The sequence below is a fragment of the Mixophyes fleayi genome, chromosome 5, assembly GCF_038048845.1.
Source record: "Mixophyes fleayi isolate aMixFle1 chromosome 5, aMixFle1.hap1, whole genome shotgun sequence".
Lineage (NCBI taxonomy): Eukaryota > Metazoa > Chordata > Amphibia > Anura > Limnodynastidae > Mixophyes > Mixophyes fleayi.
Genome location: NC_134406.1, coordinates 138,516,422 through 138,537,486, shown reverse-complemented (window position 1 = coordinate 138,537,486; position 21,065 = coordinate 138,516,422). Strand labels below are relative to the sequence as shown.

The 21,065-nt window shown below is 44.4% G+C and overlaps 1 protein-coding gene across 3 annotated transcripts in view; it reads right to left on the bottom strand.

Moving 5' to 3' along the window:
• LOC142158671 (uncharacterized) overlaps window positions 1-10,044 on the bottom strand; it is a 117,466-nt gene extending 107,422 nt beyond the window's left edge. For 2 of the 3 annotated variants that reach the window (XM_075212873.1, XM_075212875.1), the window contains exons 1-2: window positions 9,918-10,044; window positions 2,891-2,970 (exon numbers count right to left, since the gene is read on the bottom strand). In XM_075212873.1, the coding sequence (XP_075068974.1) occupies window positions 2,891-2,947 (57 nt within the window). In that variant the 5' untranslated portion in view covers window positions 2,948-2,970; window positions 9,918-10,044. Of the gene's footprint in view, window positions 1-2,890; window positions 2,971-9,917 lie in introns of those variants that run through there. The other variant, XM_075212874.1, reaches the window with a different exon arrangement.
• Window positions 10,045-21,065: the final 11,021 nt, after the last annotated feature.

Here is a 21,065-nt window from a genome sequence, read left to right as displayed (position 1 = left end):
ATTGGCTGGCCCTTCATGATGAAGACCCTCTCGGCTTATGGCTTCAAAGACTGCTTTCTTAAAGGTGTCTCCGTCCTGTATGTTAACCCAACCGCTTCTGTTCAGGTGAATGGGTGTTCCTCCCCATCTTTTCAAATTCAAAATGGAACACGACAAGGTTGCCCCCTCTCCCCACTTCTGCTTGCACTTACCATAGAACCACTGGCCTTGAAAATACGACAAAATTCCAACATATCTGGCATACAACTATCCTCCAGCATCTATAAGATTGCGCTCTACGCAGATGATATCCTCCTTACCATTACTAATTGTAATGGAATAAACTATGGTACAAATATGTTGGATAAAACAATGTTGATGTGTATAAAATCTGTTGGTCAAATGATTTCTTTCTTATTCTGTAAAATGGTTAAATTCCTTTTCTATGTTATACCCTACAATAGGGCATCTATTCATAGGATGTTAAAATGATCAGCAGCTGTCAAGCTATATAGAGAGCAGAGTGTAAGAGGTCACATATGCCCTTTTTAGGCATAAAAATCTATATACTATAATGAGGTTGTGGAGAATATATATATATATAACCAACTTTGTCCTTATGAGGTATATTATTTAGTATGTGAAGTGGTTAGTGACGTATGTAAGAGGGGTGGTGTTACTTCTATATAACTTGTGTCTTACATAGAGGATATTGCCTGTCTCATGATGAATACAAGTTAATTGCATATGCAATTTGTAAGAATAAAGATAACCTTTGCTTTTTCAAATACTTATATTTTTTTGAATCATTTATGCATTATCACTAATCCCCTAACATCGTTACCAAACCTATTTCAGAGCTCGATAATTTTTCTATAGTCTCGAACTTTAAGGTGAACACGGCCAAGACGGATATCCTGGATCTCAATATCCCACTGAAGTTGAAGCAGCTTCTGGAGCTAAATTTTCCATTTCACTGGAATTCCGAAAACCTCTACCAAGCAAATTACCCCCAATTGATAGCATGCCTTAAAAAAGACATGATTTCTTGGGACAAGCTGATAATATCTTAGGTGGGCCGGATTACATCAGTGAAGATGAATTTGCTCCCCAGGCTGCTTTACCTTTTCCATACCCTTCCCGTCAAAGTTCCTCCCGCTACTCTTAAAATGCTGCAAACTTTTATCATGCGCTTCATCTGGTCAAATAAGAGACCCAGGATCTCTGCTCGTATTCTACAACGCTCTCCCATGGCAGGTGGCCTCAGCATACCCAATCTTCGCAATTATTACTATGCAGCACGTTTCGCTCAATGTGTCCAATGGTACTCCCCGCGTGGGACCAGGGTCTGGGTTGATATAGAATCAGATCTGTTAGGAGGCTCACCGATTTGTTCTATACTCTGGCTCTCAGCCGCACAGCGCCCAGCCCCCTCTCGAACTCACCCAGTAATAGCCATCTCCCTTTTAATCGGGTCACGGTGTAGTAAAATGGCATCTCTATCTCCTGCCCCCCAGATACTTATACCTCTTTGGTTGAATCCAGCTTTTACACCAGGCCTCTCACGTTCTATGTACACAAAATGGGCAGGGGAAGGTAAATTACTACTGCTAAACCACATAACAAGGACCCTAACGTTCCCTCAGTTCTCAGAGTTGACTGAACGGTGCGGGTTCACGATGGGACAGTTCCACCAATACTTACAAATCAGACAATATCACCAGCAGGTTAAGGCTCAGTTATCTGGTAGACCTCCCACTGTGTTTGAGAACTTACGCCTATCGGGACCATCCTCAAAAGGTCTAATCTCAACGCTATACAATGCCCTACTCTCCACCCCCACCGAGGCCAAGGACCGTTTTCAGACACAGTGGGAGGCAGATTTGGGAACATCCCTAGATCCAGAAGAATGGTCTGACATCTATGAGTGGACAGCACGTTGCTCCATAAATGTCCGTACCAAACAAAACGGCAATAAATTGCTGCATAGATGGTACTATGTTCCCTCTAGGCTTCATATTATATACCCTCAAACAAGTCCAACATGTTGGAGAGACTGTGGCCATACTGGCACTCTCATACACACATGGTGGGATTGTCCCAAACTGCGCCCCTTCTGGACAGAAGTTGTCGCATTAGCAACAGCTGTTCTCGATACTCCTGTGCCTTCCGATCCTAAGCACGTATTATTGCCTCTACCTCTTCCAGACCTTCCAACACACACCCATAAACTTCTTCGGCATATAATCAGCGCAGCTACCTGCCAAATAGTTGCCCACTGGAAGAACCCCATGCCTCCAACGCTCCAAACGGTCTGTGGTCGGATCTGGCACACTTATCCGATGGAACACATCACCAGCGTGCTTAGGAGCTCCTCCGTATCCTTCAACAAAGTCTGGACTCCTTGGGTTTCATATTACAACCAACCTCTGCTCCAATTTTAGTCAAACCCGATCAGTTACAGGAAATACCAGATTGAACTATTATCTTCTACTAAAAACATAAAAGCGTGAATTCCTCCTCCCTTCCCTTAACCCTCCCAATCTGTTCTTTCCTCTTCCCCCATTTTGCCCTGTACCACCCCCTTACCCCTTCATCTTTCTCTTCTCCCCCTTATTTGTATAATTTAAAACAAAATAACATCTCCATGGTACCATGTTCATATGAAGCTGAATTTGTTTTGTAAAAGCTCTGTGAGAGAGTGTCATACATACTGTTAAATTTGTATGTGCATTTGTCATCTCACTAATGTACCTTTCAAGTGTTTTATATTTTGCAATGCTGTTCAAGATAAGATGTTACTAATAAAACGTGTAAAATAAAAAAAAAGTAAGAAAAAAAAAAAAAAAAAAAAAGGCATTATTTAGATTGGGAATATCACTGCATTACATAGGACATATCTTTACCTTACCTTACAAAAGAATGATTGTTTCTTTGACTTGGATGGGACTTCCTTGGTGAAACTCATGATAAATATTCAGTCCTATTGAACTAAACATAAAAATAATATTTAACAGACAAGATCATCATCATTTATTTATATAGTGTCAGCAAATTCCGTAGCGCTTTACAATTGGGAACAAACATTAATAAAACAATACTGGGTAATACATACAGACAGAGAGGTAAGGGAACCCTGCTCACAAGCTTACAATCTATGGGACAATGGGAGTTTGAAACACAAGGGGCTGTGCTACATCATATTGCACACTGGACCAGCTAGAATGCAAAGGTAAAAGTATTGAGTGGGCTGTGTGATCAATCACACAGCAATGTTGGTCAGAGGGTTGTTGTCTTGTGTTAGCTGTGTATATGGTGGTAATAGGGTAACCTAGGGAGATTAAGATGGTGGTTGAGGAATAAGCTTGCCTGAAGAGGTGGGTTTTCAGAGAACGCTTGAAGGTTTGAAGACTAGAGGAAAGTCTTACTGAGCGAGGGAGGGAATTCCACAAAGTGGGTTCAGCTCGAAAAAAGTTCTGTAACCGAGAATGGGAGGATGTGATGAGTGGAAGAAAGACGCAGATCTTGTGCAGAACGGAGGTGTCGAGTAGGGAGATATTTTTAGATAAGTGAGAAAATGTATGTTGGTGCAATTTTGTTGATGGCCTTGTATGTTAGTAGAAGAATTTTATATTGGATTCGTTGAAATACAGGCAACCAATGTAGAGACTGACAGGTGGCTCAGCAGAGGAAGAACGGTTTGCAAGGAAAATCAATCTAGCCGCTGCGTGCAAAATAGATTGCAGGGGTTCAAGTCTGACTTTGGGAAGTCCAGTAAGAAGGGAATTGCAATAGTCAATGCGGGAGATGATAAGTGCATGAATTAAGGTTTTTGCGGTGTCTTGTGTAAGAAATGTGCGCATTCTGGAAATATTCTTTAGATGTATGCAACATGATTTAGATATAGAGTTGATGTGGGTAATAAATGATAGTTGTGAGTCAAGGATTACACCTAGGCAGCGAGCTTGTGGGGTGGGATTTATGGTCATGTTATCAACAGAAATAGAAGGAAGCTTCTGTTTTTGGTTGGGAATATTATTAATTCAGTTTTTGAAAGATTGAATTTGAGTTGGCGAGAAGACATCCAAGATGAAGAAAGACAGTCAGTAACACGAGACAACACAGACGGTGAAAGATCAAGAGAGGATAGATAGATTTGTGTATCATCCGCATAGAGATGATAATGAAATCCAAAGTAGCTTATTAGTTTTCCAAGAGAAGTGGTATAGATAGCGAATAGCAGAGGACCTAGGACTGAGCCTTGAGGTACTCCAACTGATAAAGGAAGCGGAGCAAAGGTGGATCCAGAGAAATTAACACTGAAAGAGCGATTAGATAGTTAGGATGAGAACCAGGATAGGACAGTGCCTTCAAGACCTAGGGATTGTAATGTTTGTATGAGGAGAGAGTGGTCAACGGTGTCAAATGCAGCCGAGAGATTCAGGAAAATTAGAAGAGAGTAATGTTTTTTTATTTTTGCTGTGATCAAATCATTGACAACCTTGGTCAGCGCAGTCTCTGTGGAGTGTTGAGAGCAAAAGCCTGACTGAAGAGGATCCAATAGGTTATTTACTGTAAGAAAGTGCATGAGCCAAGTGTAGGCAATTCTCTCGAGAAGCTTGGAGGGGCATGTGAGCTGAGAGATGGGTCGGTAATTTGCGAGAAAGTTTGGGTCAGAATTTTGTTTTTTTAAAATGGGAGTAATCACTGCATGCTTGAATAGTGATGGAAAAATACCAGTAGAAAGAGAAATATTACAGATTTTAGTTATAGGAAGAATGAGCACAGGAGACAGGGACCTACTAATTTGTGAGGGAATAGGATCAAGAGGACAGGAGGTAGAGTAGGAAGATGAGAAGAGAGTAGAAACTTCCTCTTCATTTGTGGGATCAAATAAAGAGAGTGTTAGAGGGTGCTACAAAGGAATTGAGCCGATTGCTTGTCAAGGGAGATCATATCATTTCAAGTCTGATCTTATCAATTTTGTACTTGAAATAGGAAGCAAGATCCTAGTCACTGATGGTAGTTGGAGGATTTGGGATGGAAGGATTGAGAAGAGATTTAAATGTGTTAAAAAGGCGTTTGGGGTTAGAAGCCTGAGCATAGATGAAAGATTGGAAGTATGTTTGTTTTGCAGTGTCCAGAGCATTTCTATAGGAGTGGTAGATAACAGTATATGTGATGAAATCATTAGAGGTACAAGATTTACACTAGTGACATTCTGCTTTACGAGAAAGTTATTGTAGAGTTTGTGTTACTTTAGTGTGCCACGGTTGGCAACAAAGTCTACGCGGAGTATGTAGTGTCGCTGGAGCCACTGCCCGATCAGGGGAGAAGAATGTAGAAATTGGGGTGAGAAGGTGTTTGAGAGGTGGAAAACTGTTGAAGATCAATAGAGTTGATATTACTGCGGTTGTGAGGAGGCTTGAAAGAGCTTGACACTAGGGAGGGTAAAGAACTGGGGGTGAGCAAGTAGCTAATAAGGTGATGATTCGAGAGGGGGAAAGGAGTGTTAAGGAAATCAGAAAATGAGCATAGTCTAGAGAAAACAATAACAAGACAGTGGCTATCCTGATGAGTAGCGGATTTAATCCACTGGGAGAGGTCAAGTGAGGATGTTAGAAAGAGTAGTTTGGAAGCACCATTGGAACGTGGATTAGAAATAGGGATGTTAAAATCACCCAAGACAATGGTTGGTATGTCAGAGGATAGGAAGTGAGGGAGCCATGCAGAGAAGTGTTCAAGAAATTGTTGGTGTGGTCCAGGGGGGCGGTCGATGACAGCAACACACATAGAGAACGGGTTAAAAATCCTAACAGCATGTTCTTCAAAAGATGTGAACGGGAGTGAAGGGACATTTGGTAGAACTGTGAACGTGCACTATGGGGAGAGAAGTAGCCCAACCCCCCCTCCTTGTCTGCCTCCTGGTTTGGGGGCGTGGGTGAAATGGAGACCACCATGTGAAAGGGCTGCAGCTGAGGCAGTGTCTGATTGCATGAGCCATGTTTCTGTTATTGCTAGAAGGTTGAGGTTGTTTGAGAGGAAGATATCGTGTACGGAGGCAAGTTTGTTACAAACAGAGCATGCATTCCAAAGGGCACATTTAAAGGACTTTGGAAGAGAGTTGAGACAGGTGATGCGTTTGAGATTTGCTGGATTTCTGTAGTGTTCAGATATATGCGGGTGGGAGAATTGAGAGGGACCTGGATTAGGTGATACATCAACAGCTAATAGAAGCAGGGAGGAAGAAAGGTAGGAAAGATGATTTTAAGATGTGTGTCTTTTTAGTTTCTGGTGACAGGGTGAGGCTGTTAAAGTTATTGAACTTAAATAGAAAAAGAGTTCATGAGTGTTAACTAGAGGCAAGTGAAGTAATGAAGGGGCAATGTGGACAGAGGTTTGTGTTGCAGGACATGTGAGGGATGATATATTCCTAAAGATAATACCATGAAAAGAGAGAAAGAAAAATATTTTGGCAAGCATTGGGATTTATGAGTAAAATAGCAAAAAATTAGGGAATTAAAGCAATGACCTAATTGCAATGTCCTGTGTAATCAGAGAAGTAGTGCAGTGCTACGCTGCAGCAAATGTAGTTTATTACTGGATGTCTGGATAGTATAAAGCGGCGGTTCCCAAACTGTGCGCCGCGGCTCCCAGGGGTGCCGCGGCGCTGTCTCAGGGGTGGCGCGGGCCAGCCATAAAAAAAATCAAACAGAAACACTTGCCAATCCGCGCGGCGCCGGGACCCAGCATCCTCCTCTCTCACGCAGCTGTCATATCAGTGACAGCTGCTGCGTGAGAGAGGAGGATGCTGGGTCCCGGCGCCGCACGGATTGGTAAGTGTTTCTGTTTGATTTTTTTATGGCTGGCGCGCGGCAGAGGGGGCAAAGTGAGAGAGGGACAGAGGAGCGTGACAGGAGGGGACAGAGCAGAGTGACAGCGTGACAGGAGGGGACAGAGGAGAGTGACAGCGTGACAGGAGGGGACAGAGCAGAGTGACAGCGTGACAGGAGGGGACAGAGCAGAGTGACAGCGTGACAGGAGGGGACAGAGGAGAGTGACAGCGTGACAGGAGGGGACAGAGCAGAGTGACAGCGTGACAGGAGGGGACAGAGCAGAGTGACAGCGTGACAGGAGGGGACAGAGCAGAGTGACAGCGTGACAGGAGGGGACAGAGCAGAGTGACAGCGTGACAGGAGGGGACAGAGCAGAGTGACAGCGTGACAGGAGGGGACAGAGCAGAGTGACAGCGTGACAGGAGGGGACAGAGCAGAGTGACAGCGTGACAGGAGGGGACAGAGCAGAGTGACAGCGTGACAGGAGGGGACAGAGCAGAGTGACAGCGTGACAGGAGGGGACAGAGCAGAGTGACAGCGTGACAGGAGGGGGACAGCGTGGCAGAGGAGCTGTGACAGAGGACAGAGGAGCTGGGACAGCGTGAGAGGGCAGAGGAGGGGGACAGCGTGACAGGAGGGGGACAGAGGAGAGTGACAGCGTGACAGGAGGGGGACAGAGGAGAGTGACAGCGTGACAAGAGGGGGACAGAGGAGAGTGACAGCGTGACAAGAGGGGGACAGCGTGGCAGAGGAGCTGTGACAGAGGACAGAGGGCAGAGGAGCTGGGACAGCGTGAAAGGGGCAGTGGAGGGGGACAGCGTGACAGGAGGGAGACAGCGTGACAGAGGGCAGAGGGGGAGGACAGCGTGAGAGGGGCAGTGGAGGGGGACATCGTGACAGGAGGGAGACAGCGTGACAGAGGGCAGAGGAGGGGGACAGTGGGCAGAGGAGCTGGGACAGCGTGATAGAGGGCAGAGGAGGGGGGACAGCATGACAGAGGGGGCAGCGTGAGAGAAGGCAGAGTGTCTGGATGCAGAGGGGGCATTTTTGCATACAACTAAATAAGCATTTCTGTCCTGACCTAAATACTTATTACAATTTTTTGACCCAACTACTTCTAAAACAGGACTGCTCGGTAATTATTTTGGAGGGGTGCCTTAAAAAAATTATGGAGACTCTAAGGGTGCCGCGAACTGCAAAAGTTTGGGAACCACTGGTATAGAGTAATGATGTGGGGGAGTGGGTGGAAGTGTTCAATGGAGAGTAATAAAGAGCAGGTAATGGAGTAGCTGAGTTCTTGCAGAGTCATGAGAGAGAAGAGTGGTTCAGTCAGTATCATTTCTTCCTACTTGTGACGGCAGACAAAGCCTTAAGTAGAATTGAAAGTACAATGACGAGATAGGGGACTGAAATAGCTGTAGCAAGTAGTACAGCAGGCTGATTAAACAGAGGGGATTTTGCAGGGGAAATAAACTGACAGATAAAAGAAACGTTCATGCGCTGAATAGAAGTCCAAAACAGTCTTCCTGTTGTGTGAAGCTTGTAGCCAGGGAGAGATGGAAATATCAGGAGTAAAATATGTTTTTTCAGGTGAATACTGACTGTTGTCCTTGTGTAGCTGTGATAATAGACAGAATGTTCTTCTCCTGTTTAACTCCGAATTATGCTAAAAAATTTTACACTTCTAACTATAGAGCCAACACTGGCTTGCAGCCATTCTACAATGAATATATATAGTTAACAAACACATGTGATCAGACCCTAGTTAGTGTGTGTGTGTGTGTGTGTGTGTGTGTGTGTGTGTGTTTAAGGAATTTAGTCTGTAAGCTCCAATGGGGCAGGGACTGATGCAAGTTCTCTGTACAGCGCTGAGGAACTAGTGGCACGATATAAATAAATAATAATAATAATAATAATCAGACCCTCAATAAACTCCCCCAACAAACACTAGCAATAAAAGGTTTAAACAAACAAACAGTGAAAGGACAGCATACATTTAGAAATAAAAATGCACTTTCTCAATTTAGAACAAATACATCTGTTTAATTATGCAATAGAACATTTTGCACTAAACAAAAGGTACAAAATATAAACATCAACATATTTGCTAGTAGTCTCTTACAACTCACACATTACTTTACATCTTTGGGATAAACAAAAAAAAAACATTGTGTGCAATTTTTGAACTATAAGTCCAAGTAAAAAGCCACATTCATGATGCATTTGACCAACAAGTTACTTTTGCTTGAATATTATACCATCTATGACACCAACTTAGGAGGTGTATATTTTAGGTTTATGTTCACATTGGGAGTTGAAAAGCAAGGCTTGTTGAATCATATATAATTTGATCAGGGAAGCTGTGAGATGCATCAACATCATTATCACCATTTATATAGTGCCACCAATTCTGCAAGAATTGGTACAGAGAATATTTGCCATTTACATCAGTCCCTAGAGTCTAAATTACCTAACAAACACACACTAGTATTAACTTTGTCACCATCTCAAGAATATATAGAATGCCTTAATATCTTAATATTATAACTTAGCATTGATGATTATAAACACTGCTGGCAACTTCAAAATTGATGGGACAAACCACCTGTCAGAACAAATACGTGTACTGGTCCATATAGTAATTTTTGCTGAAATAGGCACTGTTGAATGCCTGGTTCTAAAGCCCATGTGTACACACTCTTAACGCGGTAAGAACACTTTTCCTACTTAAATGTAACACCATTCACTAAAAAAAAAAAAAAAAAATCCCATAATGGTGAACAAACTGGAACAGCTGGCTAGTAAGATGTATATTTGATGTAAACATTGCATTCCGTTACAACGCAAAAGTGTAAAGACAATCTACAACTAAACGCATTATTACGTCTGCTATATACACCGGAAAGCATACATCTGCAGCTACAATGCCAATTGCACTCTATTTTGAAAATAAAATAATGAAACGTCATTTCCTGCAGGATGAATTGAATATAAGCCTGGCTAACCAAAACAGTGCACGTCGTACACAGACAATAGCCAGGTGAGCTCGCAATCAGGAGCCGGTTTGCCTCTTAGCACATCACGCATACTACAAGCACTCACGTTTGCACGGTAAGACAGAACAGGCCCGTTTGACTCAGGAGGAGGAGCGGAGAACTTGGTTACTTTTCCTAGAAACTAAGGAACACGCAGGCGACACAATAACACGTCACTTCCGGATGATTAACAGCCGAAGAGGAAAATACAAATAAAGGAAAGTGCAGTAAAAAATCATTTCAGACCGATGTTCCCGCCCCATACATGACGTTTTGGGACACCCACTCTTGCTAGGCAGAATTGCCACACTGAACTTGGCTAGGGGGCCCTCAGGAATGATTTCAGACATACCAACCTGACTAATTTTCACATTCTAATAATAGTCTACTTCGGAATTTCCAACTCTGGTGTTAATTGGATTTTTGTAGTCCAGTCATAGCCAAAAGTTTTTAGAATGACACAAATATTGGTTTTCACAAAGTGTGCTGTTTCAGTGCTTTTAGACCCTTTTTGGCAGATGTTGCTATGGTATACTGAAGTAAAATTACAAGAATATCATAAGTGTCAAAGGCTTTGATTGACAATTACATTAAGTTTATCCACAGAGTCAATATTTGCAGTGTTGACCCTTCTTTTTGAAGACCTGCAATTCACCCTGGCATGCTGTCAATCAACTTCTGGGCCACATACTAACTGATGGCTGCCCATTTTTGCTTAATGCTTGGAGTTTGTCAGAATTTGTGGGTTTTTGTTTGTTCACCTGCATCTTGAGGATTGACTACAAATTATCAATGGGATTAAGGTCTGAGGAGTTTCCTGTCCATGGACTCAAAATTTTGACATTTAGATCCCTGAGCCACTTAGTTATCATTTTTGCCTTATGGCAATGTGTTCCATCATGCTGAAAAGGCATTTTTCGTCACCAAACTTCTTGGGTGGTTGGGAGAAGTTGCTCTTGGAAGATGTTTTGGTACCACCTCATACCTCGCTAACCACTCCTTCTCTGTATCCACGTCTGGTTCTTCCTCCTCCCCTACCCTCTTCCTGTAGTAGTCCCTCAAGGCTCTGTTCTTGGCCCTCTACTTTTTGTTCTATACCTCCTCCCTTGGTGCTCTCATCTCCTCCTTCACTCTTCAGTATCACCTTTATGCTGATGACATTCAACTCTACGGGGCATATTCAATTAGCTTTCCGGTTCCCGTTACCGCGAAATATGCGCAGTATTGCTGGTAATACGGTACCGCAATAACGCAGATTTTCGTACGCAACCCTACGGGATGCGAACGAAAATCCACGTATTGCGGTACCGTGGATTGATTTCCGCGAACCGGAAAGCTAATTGAATATGCCCCTACATCTCTTCTCCTGATCTTTCTTCCACCCTCCTCTCTCAGGCATCCGAATGCCTCTCTGCCATCTCCTCCTGGATGTCCTTGCGCTTTCTCAAAATCAACATCTCTAAAACTGAACTAATTGTCTTTCCTCCGCCCAGACTCCCATCCCACCATGACTTCTCTATCGTCGTTAACAGCACCACCATCTCCTCTGTCACCCAAATCCGCTGCCTGGGTGTCACCCTCGACTCCTCTCTCTTTTGCCCCCCACATTTATTCCCTTGCCCAAGCCTGTCGCTTCCAACTAAGCAACATCGCCCACATCCGTCCTCTCTCTCGGGGTGCCACCAAAACTATCATCCACGCACTCATGATCTCCCGCCTTGATTATTGCAACCTCCTCCTTACTGGCCTCACCCACTCCCATCTCTCCCCCCTTCGCTCTATACTCAATGCATCCGCAATACTCATCTTCCTCTCACGCCGCTCCCCCTCTGCCTCCCCTCTCTGCCTTGCATTGCACTGGCTCCCCTTCCCCTACAGAATCCTTTTCAAACTCCTTACTACCACTTACAAGGCTCTCTCCCAGGCTACTGCCCCTTATATCTCTAACCTCCTCTCCATTCACACTCCTGCCTGCTCCCTTCGCTCGGCCAATGACCGCAGCCTCTCCACTCTTATCACCTCTTCCCACTGCAGAATCCCGTGCGGCCCCCCTTCACTGGAATGACCTCCCTCGCTCCATCCGTCTCTCTCCTAATCTGTGCTCCTTCAAACTTGCACTTAAAACTCACCTGTTCCTCAAAGCCTATCAACCATCCACTTAACCCCCTCATCTCCTACGCTCATTCTCCCCTCTCTCCTCCCAGCCCCCCTCTTATTTCTCCCCTCCACTGGCTCCCCTTGTGCCTGTTCTGTTTACCCTCCCTTAGGATGTAAGCTTGCATAAGCAGGGCCCTATTCCCTCCTGTCTCCATACCTGTTCTTCTGCTCCGTCTTCATTGCATTAGCCTGCCTGGAGTTTCTGAAGTATATTATTGTTCTGTACTGTTTCACTCTGTATAGTCTACTGTTTGTACAGTGTACGACAACGCAGAAATCTTGTGGCGCCTAACAAATAAATGATGATAATAATACCATTCTTTATTCATGGCTGTGTTCTTAGGCAAAACTGAGAGTGAGCCTACTCCCTTGGCTGAGAAGCAATCCCACACATGAACCTTTCCTTCTCCGGACAAGTGTTTTTCCAGATGCCCCAAACAATCTGAAAGGGGATTCATCCGAGAAAATTACTTTACCCAGTCCTCAGCAGTCCAATCCCTGTACATTGTGCAGAATATCAGTCTGTCCCTGATGTTTTTCCTGGAGAGAAGTGGCTTCCAAAAATCTTCGCCTCACTGTGCGTGCAGATGCGCTCACACCTGCCTGCTGCCATTCCTGAGCAAACTGCACTGGTGGGAATGGGCTTACTCACAATTTGCCTAAGAACACAGCCATGAATAAAGAATGGTACCAAAAGTTGTTTGGTGGTGTTCAAAGCATTTTGGTATCTCTGGCAGATAACAGTATATTTGAGGAAGTCAAGTGAGTTACAAGAGGTTTTCCAAAGATATCACAGCTGAGAGCATGGTCAACACTAAGAAGAGAAGAGTAGCTGGAGTCACTTTATCAAGGCTATAATGTGATTAAGTTGTAGTACTGCCAGGTCAGCCCAGGGGAAATAGAAACTGGGGAGAGAAGTTTTTGCGAAGGTGGAAAGATGTTGAAAAGAAATAGAATTGAGGCTTGGTTGAGGGCAAAGAGTTTAAAAGTGGTGGAGGAGATATAGCAGATGATCACGTGATGGTCTGAGAAAGGTCAATAAGTGTTAAATATATTATAAACTGAACAAAGTCTGGAGAAAATAAAATCAAGGCAGTGACCAGCACAAGCAGTAGAAAAGTTGGTCCATGGGGATAGGCGGCAAAGCGAGTTTCTTAAGCAATTATGTTTATTAGCTCAGGAAGTCCTGAAAAGGACACTTAAATTCACTAATGTAAGGCACTAGTGGTATTCAGAAAGGTAACAGTGCTCCTTTTTATACAGATTCTGACAAAACTGTTAGCAGGTGGTAACAGGGCCCCCTGATCCTAGATGACTCCGCAAAGATTAAAATATTACATCAGTTTTCAGGATGTACAATCCTCCAGACTAGGAGTTAATGCGATTTAAACTTTAACAAAATTTACATCAATTTCATGATTTCCTGAATCCTGTCTTAGAGACATGGAAGGGAGATTACCTGCCTCCAGACAGTAATTGAAAACACATTTCCTCCCCTATGGCTACAGTACATTACCAGTACAGAATATAACACAGTATCGAAATGAATACATTTGCAATTACGGTATATAAATTTGTGCACCGCACTAAAATTTTAGATATATTTATAAATTAAGTTATTTATAAGTGATACAGCCACAGGCATGTCCTAGATCAACTTTAAATTTATGTGTAAAATAAACTATCAAGTATTTTTGTGCTACATGAAAAACAGCCAGTATTTAAATTATGTGCAAAATAATAAACTAATTTGCACCCTTTGCATTGTAACATCCTATGTCCTGGAGAACATTTACTCCTTTTGCCTTACTTTCCTTAATAACTCAGGCTCCATGAGTGTTGGTAAAATTTAGAATGTGCAGTGTCGATCCATCCCCAACTTGAACCAGAGATCAGGTGATGGGTGCCCAAGGCTTATTGTTGCAGGTGGGGAGCAAAGGCTAGCCCGTCTGGTCCAATCCCACAGAAGAGCTACTGTAGCACAAATTGCTGAAAAAATTAATGCTGGCTATGATAGAAAGGTGTCAGAACACACAGTGCATTGCAGTTTGTTGCATTTGGGGCTGTGTAGCCGCAGACCGGTCAGAGTGCCCATGCTGACCCCTGTCCACCATCAAAGTGGCTACAATGGGCACATGAGCATCAGAACTGGACAATGGAAGAAGGTTGCTTGCTCTGATTAATTTCGTTTCCTTTTACATCATGTGGACAGCCAAGCGAGTATGCGTCAGTTACCTGGAAAAGAGATGGCACCAGGATGCACTAAGGGAAGAAAGCAAGCCAGCAGAGGCAGTGTGATGCTCTGGGCAATGTACTGCTGGGAAACCTTGCTCCCTGGCATTCATGTTTTGATGTTACTTTGACACTGTCACAAATCGGGATCTTAGCCGCACTTACCTCATCCGCCGCTGTCATATCACGGCTACCTGGGTCCCTTCTGGTCATCTGCAGCATTCCCGTTCTCCACACCTTCATTTGTAAACAAACACATACTGTCTGTCCTGCTGCATGGGCGCGGCCATCTTGGATGCAGTCAGGTGATCAGTCCAAACCAACCAGATTCAGAAGCTGTGATCACATGAACTGATCAGCCAATAGTTGTTTGGGACATCCTATTTAAACCTGCTGCTGTGATCTGTTCATTGCCAGAACAACACACTTCTCTCCAGAGGATAGTTCTTGGCTCCAGTGTTCCTGACTGCATTACAAGTGCAGTGTTCCTGACTGCATTACAAGTGCAGTGTTCCTGACTGCATTACAAGTGCAGTGTCCCTGTCTACATTTCCAGGCTGCTAATTCCCCTGCTATATTCTACAATCAGCACGAACATAAGCAAGAAGTTCATCCAGGCTGCTAAGTTCTGTTTCACTCCTGCTCCAGCTAGTCCCAAGGGTCCCGAATCGGATCAAGAAATTCAGACGACCGTGACAGTTTGTTCTGGCCTAATGGATCCGCTAGGGGAACATACCCCGAGGGAGGACTCTGTCCAAATATTAGCTGAACGCATTGAGAGACAAGAAACTAACCAGGGGCAAATTTTGAGATTGCTGCAGGATGTTTCTACACGTATGGATACCTTGCAGTTATTCCGCAGTCAACCATCCCATACTCCGCCTGAGCCAGTAATACCTGCTTCACTACTTACTTCATCCAGACTCCATCTTCCCACGCCAGCTAAATACAATGGCGATCCGAAGAATTGCCGCGGGTTTCTCAACCAGTGTAGTATACACTTTGAATTACAACCCGGAAATTTCCCCACTGCACGTACCAAAACTGCTTATATTGTTTCGCTACTATCAGGGCAAGCTCTGGCATGGGCATCACCGCTCTGGGAAAAATCTGACCCAATTTTATTTGACATTGATAGCTTCCTGTCTACCTTCCGCAGAATATTCGACGAGCCTGGAAGAACAACGTCAGCCGCTTTAGATATTCTGCGCCTTCGGCAAGGGCAGCAGTCTGTGGGCCAATATGCCGTTCAATTTCAAACACTTTCCTCTGAACTATCTTGGAATAACGATGCTCTTGTTGCGGTTTTCTGGCAGGGCCTGTCTGACCACATTAAGGATGTATTAGCATCTCGGGACTTACCTACAACGCTAGACCAATTGATTACCACCTGCAATCGGGTTGATCTTCGGTTCAGAGAAAGAGCTCTAGAAAAGAGGAAGCTGAAACACCCCAAGTTCCACCCTATTCAACGGGTCCGTGTACCGTCTCCTTTCCCTGAAGGACCCATGCAATTAGGCAAAGCACGTCTTTTACCCACCGAGCGAGAACGGCGAGTTAGAGAGAAACTTTGCTTATACTGTGCCAGTTCCGGACATCTGTTACATCATTGTCCTCGTAAGCCGGGTAAACACAACCTCCTAGCTGACGATGAGGAAGTGAGCCTAGGAGTGGCTCTTCGCTCCCCACAAGGCAAGGACTGTATTATCCCAGTCACTCTGAAACACGCTCAAGGCTCCCAATACATTTCAGCCCTGCTGGATTCTGGAGCAGCTGGGAATTTCATGTCTGCCAGATTAGCTGCTGAACTAGCCATTCCACTAGAGAAAATTCCAGTGACCATCTTTCTCTCTGCGGTTGACGGTAGCCGTATTCCAGGGGGTACCATTACGCATCAGACTTCTCCAGTGACGCTCCAAATAGGAGTTCTGCATTCTGAGTCTCTTACCTTTTTGGTCATCCCAGAAGCCACTAGCCCTGTGGTTCTCGGGTTTCCATGGCTTCAAACGCATAACCCCCATATTGACTGGTCGACTCCACAAATCCTGGCGTGGGCTCCAACTTGTTTCGGGTCCTGTTTACAACGTGTTCTTCCACATTGCTCCACCTCTGATAAGGAAGTTTTGCCAGTTCCTTCTGCCTACCAAGAGTTCACAGACGTTTTCAGTAAGCAGGCCGCTGAAACTCTACCACCTCATCGGGATTGGGACTGTCCCATTGATCTTGTTCCGGGTAAAACCCCACCGCGTGGCAGAGTCTACCCTCTTTCTATCCCTGAGACAAAATCTATGTCTGAATATGTAAAAGAGAACTTGGAAAGGGGCTTTATTCGCCCATCCTCCTCACCGGCAGGAGCCGGGTTCTTTTTTGTAAAAAAAAAAAGATGGTGGATTACGTCCCTGCATCGATTACCGAGGTCTCAACGACATTACCATCAAGAACCGGTATCCTCTGCCCCTCATCACAGAGTTATTTGACAGAGTCAAAGGTGCGCAAATATTTACGAAGTTGGATCTCCGCGGGGCCTACAATTTGATCCGTATCAGGCGTGGCGATGAATGGAAAACCGCCTTTAACACCAGGGATGGGCACTACGAATATCTTGTCATGCCATTCGCTCTGAGCAATGCCCCAGCGGTTTTTCAGAATTTCATAAACAAAATCTTTCGGGACTTACTGTACCATACTATTGTGGTATATTTGGACGATATCCTCGTTTTCTCCTCTGATATCCAGTCCCATCGCAGACATGTTAAAGAGGTCGTCAGCCATCTCAGAAGGAATAAACTGTATTGCAAGCTTGAAAAATGCACCTTCGAAGTTGAATCCATTCCATTCTTGGGGTATATCATCTCGGGCACCGGTCTCCGTATGGACCCAGAGAAGGTGCAAGCTATTCTTAACTGGCCTCAACCATCTACACTAAAGGCAGTACAGCGATTTCTGGGATTTGCTAACTACTATCGAAAATTTATTCGTGGCTACTCTACTGTAGTAGCACCACTCACCGCCCTCACCAAAAAAGGAGCTAATCCTGCCAAGTGGTCTGAAGAAGCCCAATCTGCTTTTCAACTTCTGAAACAAGCATTTATTTCTGCTCCCATACTGAGGCAACCAGATTTAACCTGTCCATTCTACTTGGAAGTTGATGCCTCATCTGTCGGAGTAGGGGCAGTTCTCTCCCAAAAGCCAGCTGATGAGCAATGGCATCCCTGCGGGTTCTTCTCCCGAAAATTTTTACCAGCTGAACGAAATTATGCCATAGGGGACAAAGAGCTGCTTGCCATCAAATTGGCGCTTGAAGAGTGGAGACATTTACTTGAGGGAGCTCGTTATCCTGTCACAATATACACGGATCACAAGAATCTGCTCTACCTTAAAACTGCACAGTGCATGAATCCACGTCAGGCCCGATGGGCACTATTCTTTTCTCGATTTGATATCCATGTCACCTTCCGTCCCGGTTCCAAAAATCGCAAGGCCGATGCTCTGTCACGTTCTATGGTAAAAGAAGAAGATTCCATCATTGTGGATCCACGGCCTATTATCAGCCCACTCAGCATCGCAGTCAGTAGACCCGACAATACACCTCCCCAGGGGAAAACTTTTGTTCCTGAGAATCTGCGTAAAAAATTGCTCCAATGGGCACATTGTTCCAGATTTGCCGGTCATGCTGGCATCCGCAAAACTCAATCTTTCATATTGAGAAGCTACTGGTGGCCTACGCTTCATCAGGATGTTCAGCAATTTGTTTCTGCATGTGGCAGCTGTGCCCAACATAAAAGTTCAAGACAATCTTCAGCTGGTCAACTTTTGCCTCTGCCTATTCCCACCAAACCCTGGACCCATATTTCTATGGACTTTGTTTCCGATTTGCCCAATTCTAATAATTTCAATACCATCTGGGTCATCGTTGACCGATTCTCTAAAATGGCGCATTTTGTTCCTCTCCGTGGACTCCCATCAGCACCTATCCTGGCTCAGCAATTTATAAAGGAGATCTTTCGTTTACATGGGTGTCCTGAAGAAATCGTCTCAGATAGAGGAGTTCAGTTTGTGGCGAAATTCTGGAGATCCTTGTGCCAAGCACTACAGATCAAACTAAACTTCTCTTCGGCCTATCATCCCCAATCCAATGGGCAAACGGAAAGAGTTAATCAAGACCTAGAAACATTTCTCCGTTTGTACATATCCTCTTCTCAAGACGACTGGGTAGATCTGCTTCCTTGGGCAGAATTTGCTCATAATAATCATTATCACGAATCCTCTGCTTCCACTCCATTTCATACGGTCTATGGCCTACACCCCAGGGTACCCTTGTTTACTCCACTTCCTACAGCCTCAGTACCTGCCTCTGAAGTTTTCCTAAAGAATTTTTCAGGCCACTGGCGCCAGGTACGGGAATCTCTACTTAAAGCGTCCCAACGCTACAAAATTCAGGCCGACAAAAAGCGTCGAGCCATTCCAAGCTTGAAACCCGGAGACAGAGTCTGGCTGTCTACTCGCAATCTACGCCTCAGAGTTCCATCTATGAAATTCGCTCCTCGCTTTATTGGACCGTTTAACATCTCCCGAGTCATCAATCCAGTGTCCTACAAATTACATCTACCATCTTACCTCAGGGTACCCAACACCTTCCATATCTCTCTCTTGAAACCACTGGTGCTAAATCGGTTTTATACACCCAAACTGGTTTCTTCTGAAGTGCAGACTGAACATGGTGACGAATATGAAATTAAAGAGATCTTGGACTCTCGGTTTCGACATAAAACCTTACAATATCTAGTCGACTGGAAAGGCTATGGTCCAGAAGAGAGGGCCTGGATCAATGCTTCTGATGTTCACGCTCCATCTCTCATCAAAAAATTTCACCGCAAGTTTCCAACTAAGCCCCAATCTAAGTGTCCAGTGGCCACTCGTAAGGGAGGGGGTACTGTCACAAATCGGGATCTTAGCCGCACTTACCTCATCCGCCGCTGTCATATCACGGCTACCTGGGTCCCTTCTGGTCATCTGCAGCATTCCCTTTCTCCACACCTTCATTTGTAAACAAACACATACTGTCTGTCTTGCTGCATGGGCGCGGCCATCTTGGATGCAGTCAGGTGATCAGTCCAAACCAACCAGATTCAGAAGCTGTGATCACATGAACTGATCAGCCAATAGTTGTTTGGGACATCCTATTTAAACCTGCTGCTGTGATCTGTTCATTGCCAGAACAACACACTTCTCTCCAGAGGATAGTTCTTGGCTCCAGTGTTCCTGACTGCATTACAAGTGCAGTGTTCCTGACTGCATTACAAGTGCAGTGTTCCTGACTGCATTACAAGTGCAGTAATCCTGTCTGCACTCCTAAGTGCAGTGTTCCTGACTGCATTACAAGTGCAGTGTCCCTGTCTACATTTCCAGGCTGCTAATTCCCCTGCTATATTCTACAATCAGCACGAACATGAGCAAGAAGTTCATCCAGGCTGCTAAGTTCTGTTTTACTCCTGCTCCAGCTAGTCCCAAGGGTCCCGAATCAGATCAAGAAATTCAGACGACCGTGACAGACACATACCACCTACCTAAACTATGTACAGCCCTTCATGGCAACGGTTTTCCCTGATAGCAGTGACTTCTTATAGTTTTAATGCTCCTTGCCACTTTGCAAAAATTGTTCAGAAATGGTTTGAGGAACATGTCAAAGAGTTCAAGGTGGTGACTTAGCCTCCAAATTCCCCAGATTGCAATCCGACCGAGCATCTGTGGAATGTGCTGGAAAAATAAGTCCAAGCCATGGAGGCTCCACCTCTCAACTTACAGGACTTAAAGGATCTGCCTCGAAGGGTCAAAGCTGTTTAGGCGGCATGAGGGGGACCTACATAATATTAGGTATGTGGTTTTAAAGTTGTGGTTGACAGTGTATGAGTGAACTTATTGAGACAAAATTGGTCCCACCACCAAACCCTACTCCTAAATTTTATATGCCATGCTTCTTTTGGCATCTGCAAAACTAAAATGTCTGACAAACATCAGGACTGTTGATGTGGTATGCATATTTGAATCATAGATATGTGTACTCCACAAGTTTGAGTAAATGGATTGTCAATTAATGTTTGCTTGAAACTAGAGCTTAACTCACAATTCTAAGATCTCATAATTTCCCAGGTGCTCCATAGAGATTGTGAATACATTTTAATCCAAATTGTACATCTCCTAGTGACACAGCCTATTCGTTCTTGGGACTTGCTGTTATGCAGTGGGATGCTGGTAGCAGTCCTGTTCCAACACAGACCAAGCATTTGGGACCTCAAGACAGAGATTATCTACAAGTCTGTATCCTTTATACTATGGTGGTAAGGCTCTTTAAACAACGGTCAGGCAAATTAACAAGGTGTCAAAGTGTTCTTTCATTTATTTTTACTGTATTATATTGTATCTATTTTGTAATAAAGATACAGTTGTATCTTCACAGACTTTCCTTACCTGAGTAACCTAGGAACCTCCTAAAGGGACCCGGATACCCATGTATTGCCCGGTCTCCTGTCAGGTATGATCTTTATATTGCATAACAACATAGTCTGAAATTCATTTTTCAGTAGGAAACACTGTTCTTGTCTTGAAGCGCTGTAAAACCTCTGCCAGGTCTCATGCTGGTAACTCAGACTCCTATCATCACCTAAGGGTTTGTTTGCTGTGTTCCTGTCTATATTGCATCTGCTTACGGTGTCCTATTTGGTTTATTCTGATTGCTGTGCACCTGCTGCTGTGTCTCTCATTGACAGTGCCCATTACAAGTTGTTGTCAGAAAATGGGATGGAGTCTAGTCCTGGTGGCAATGACG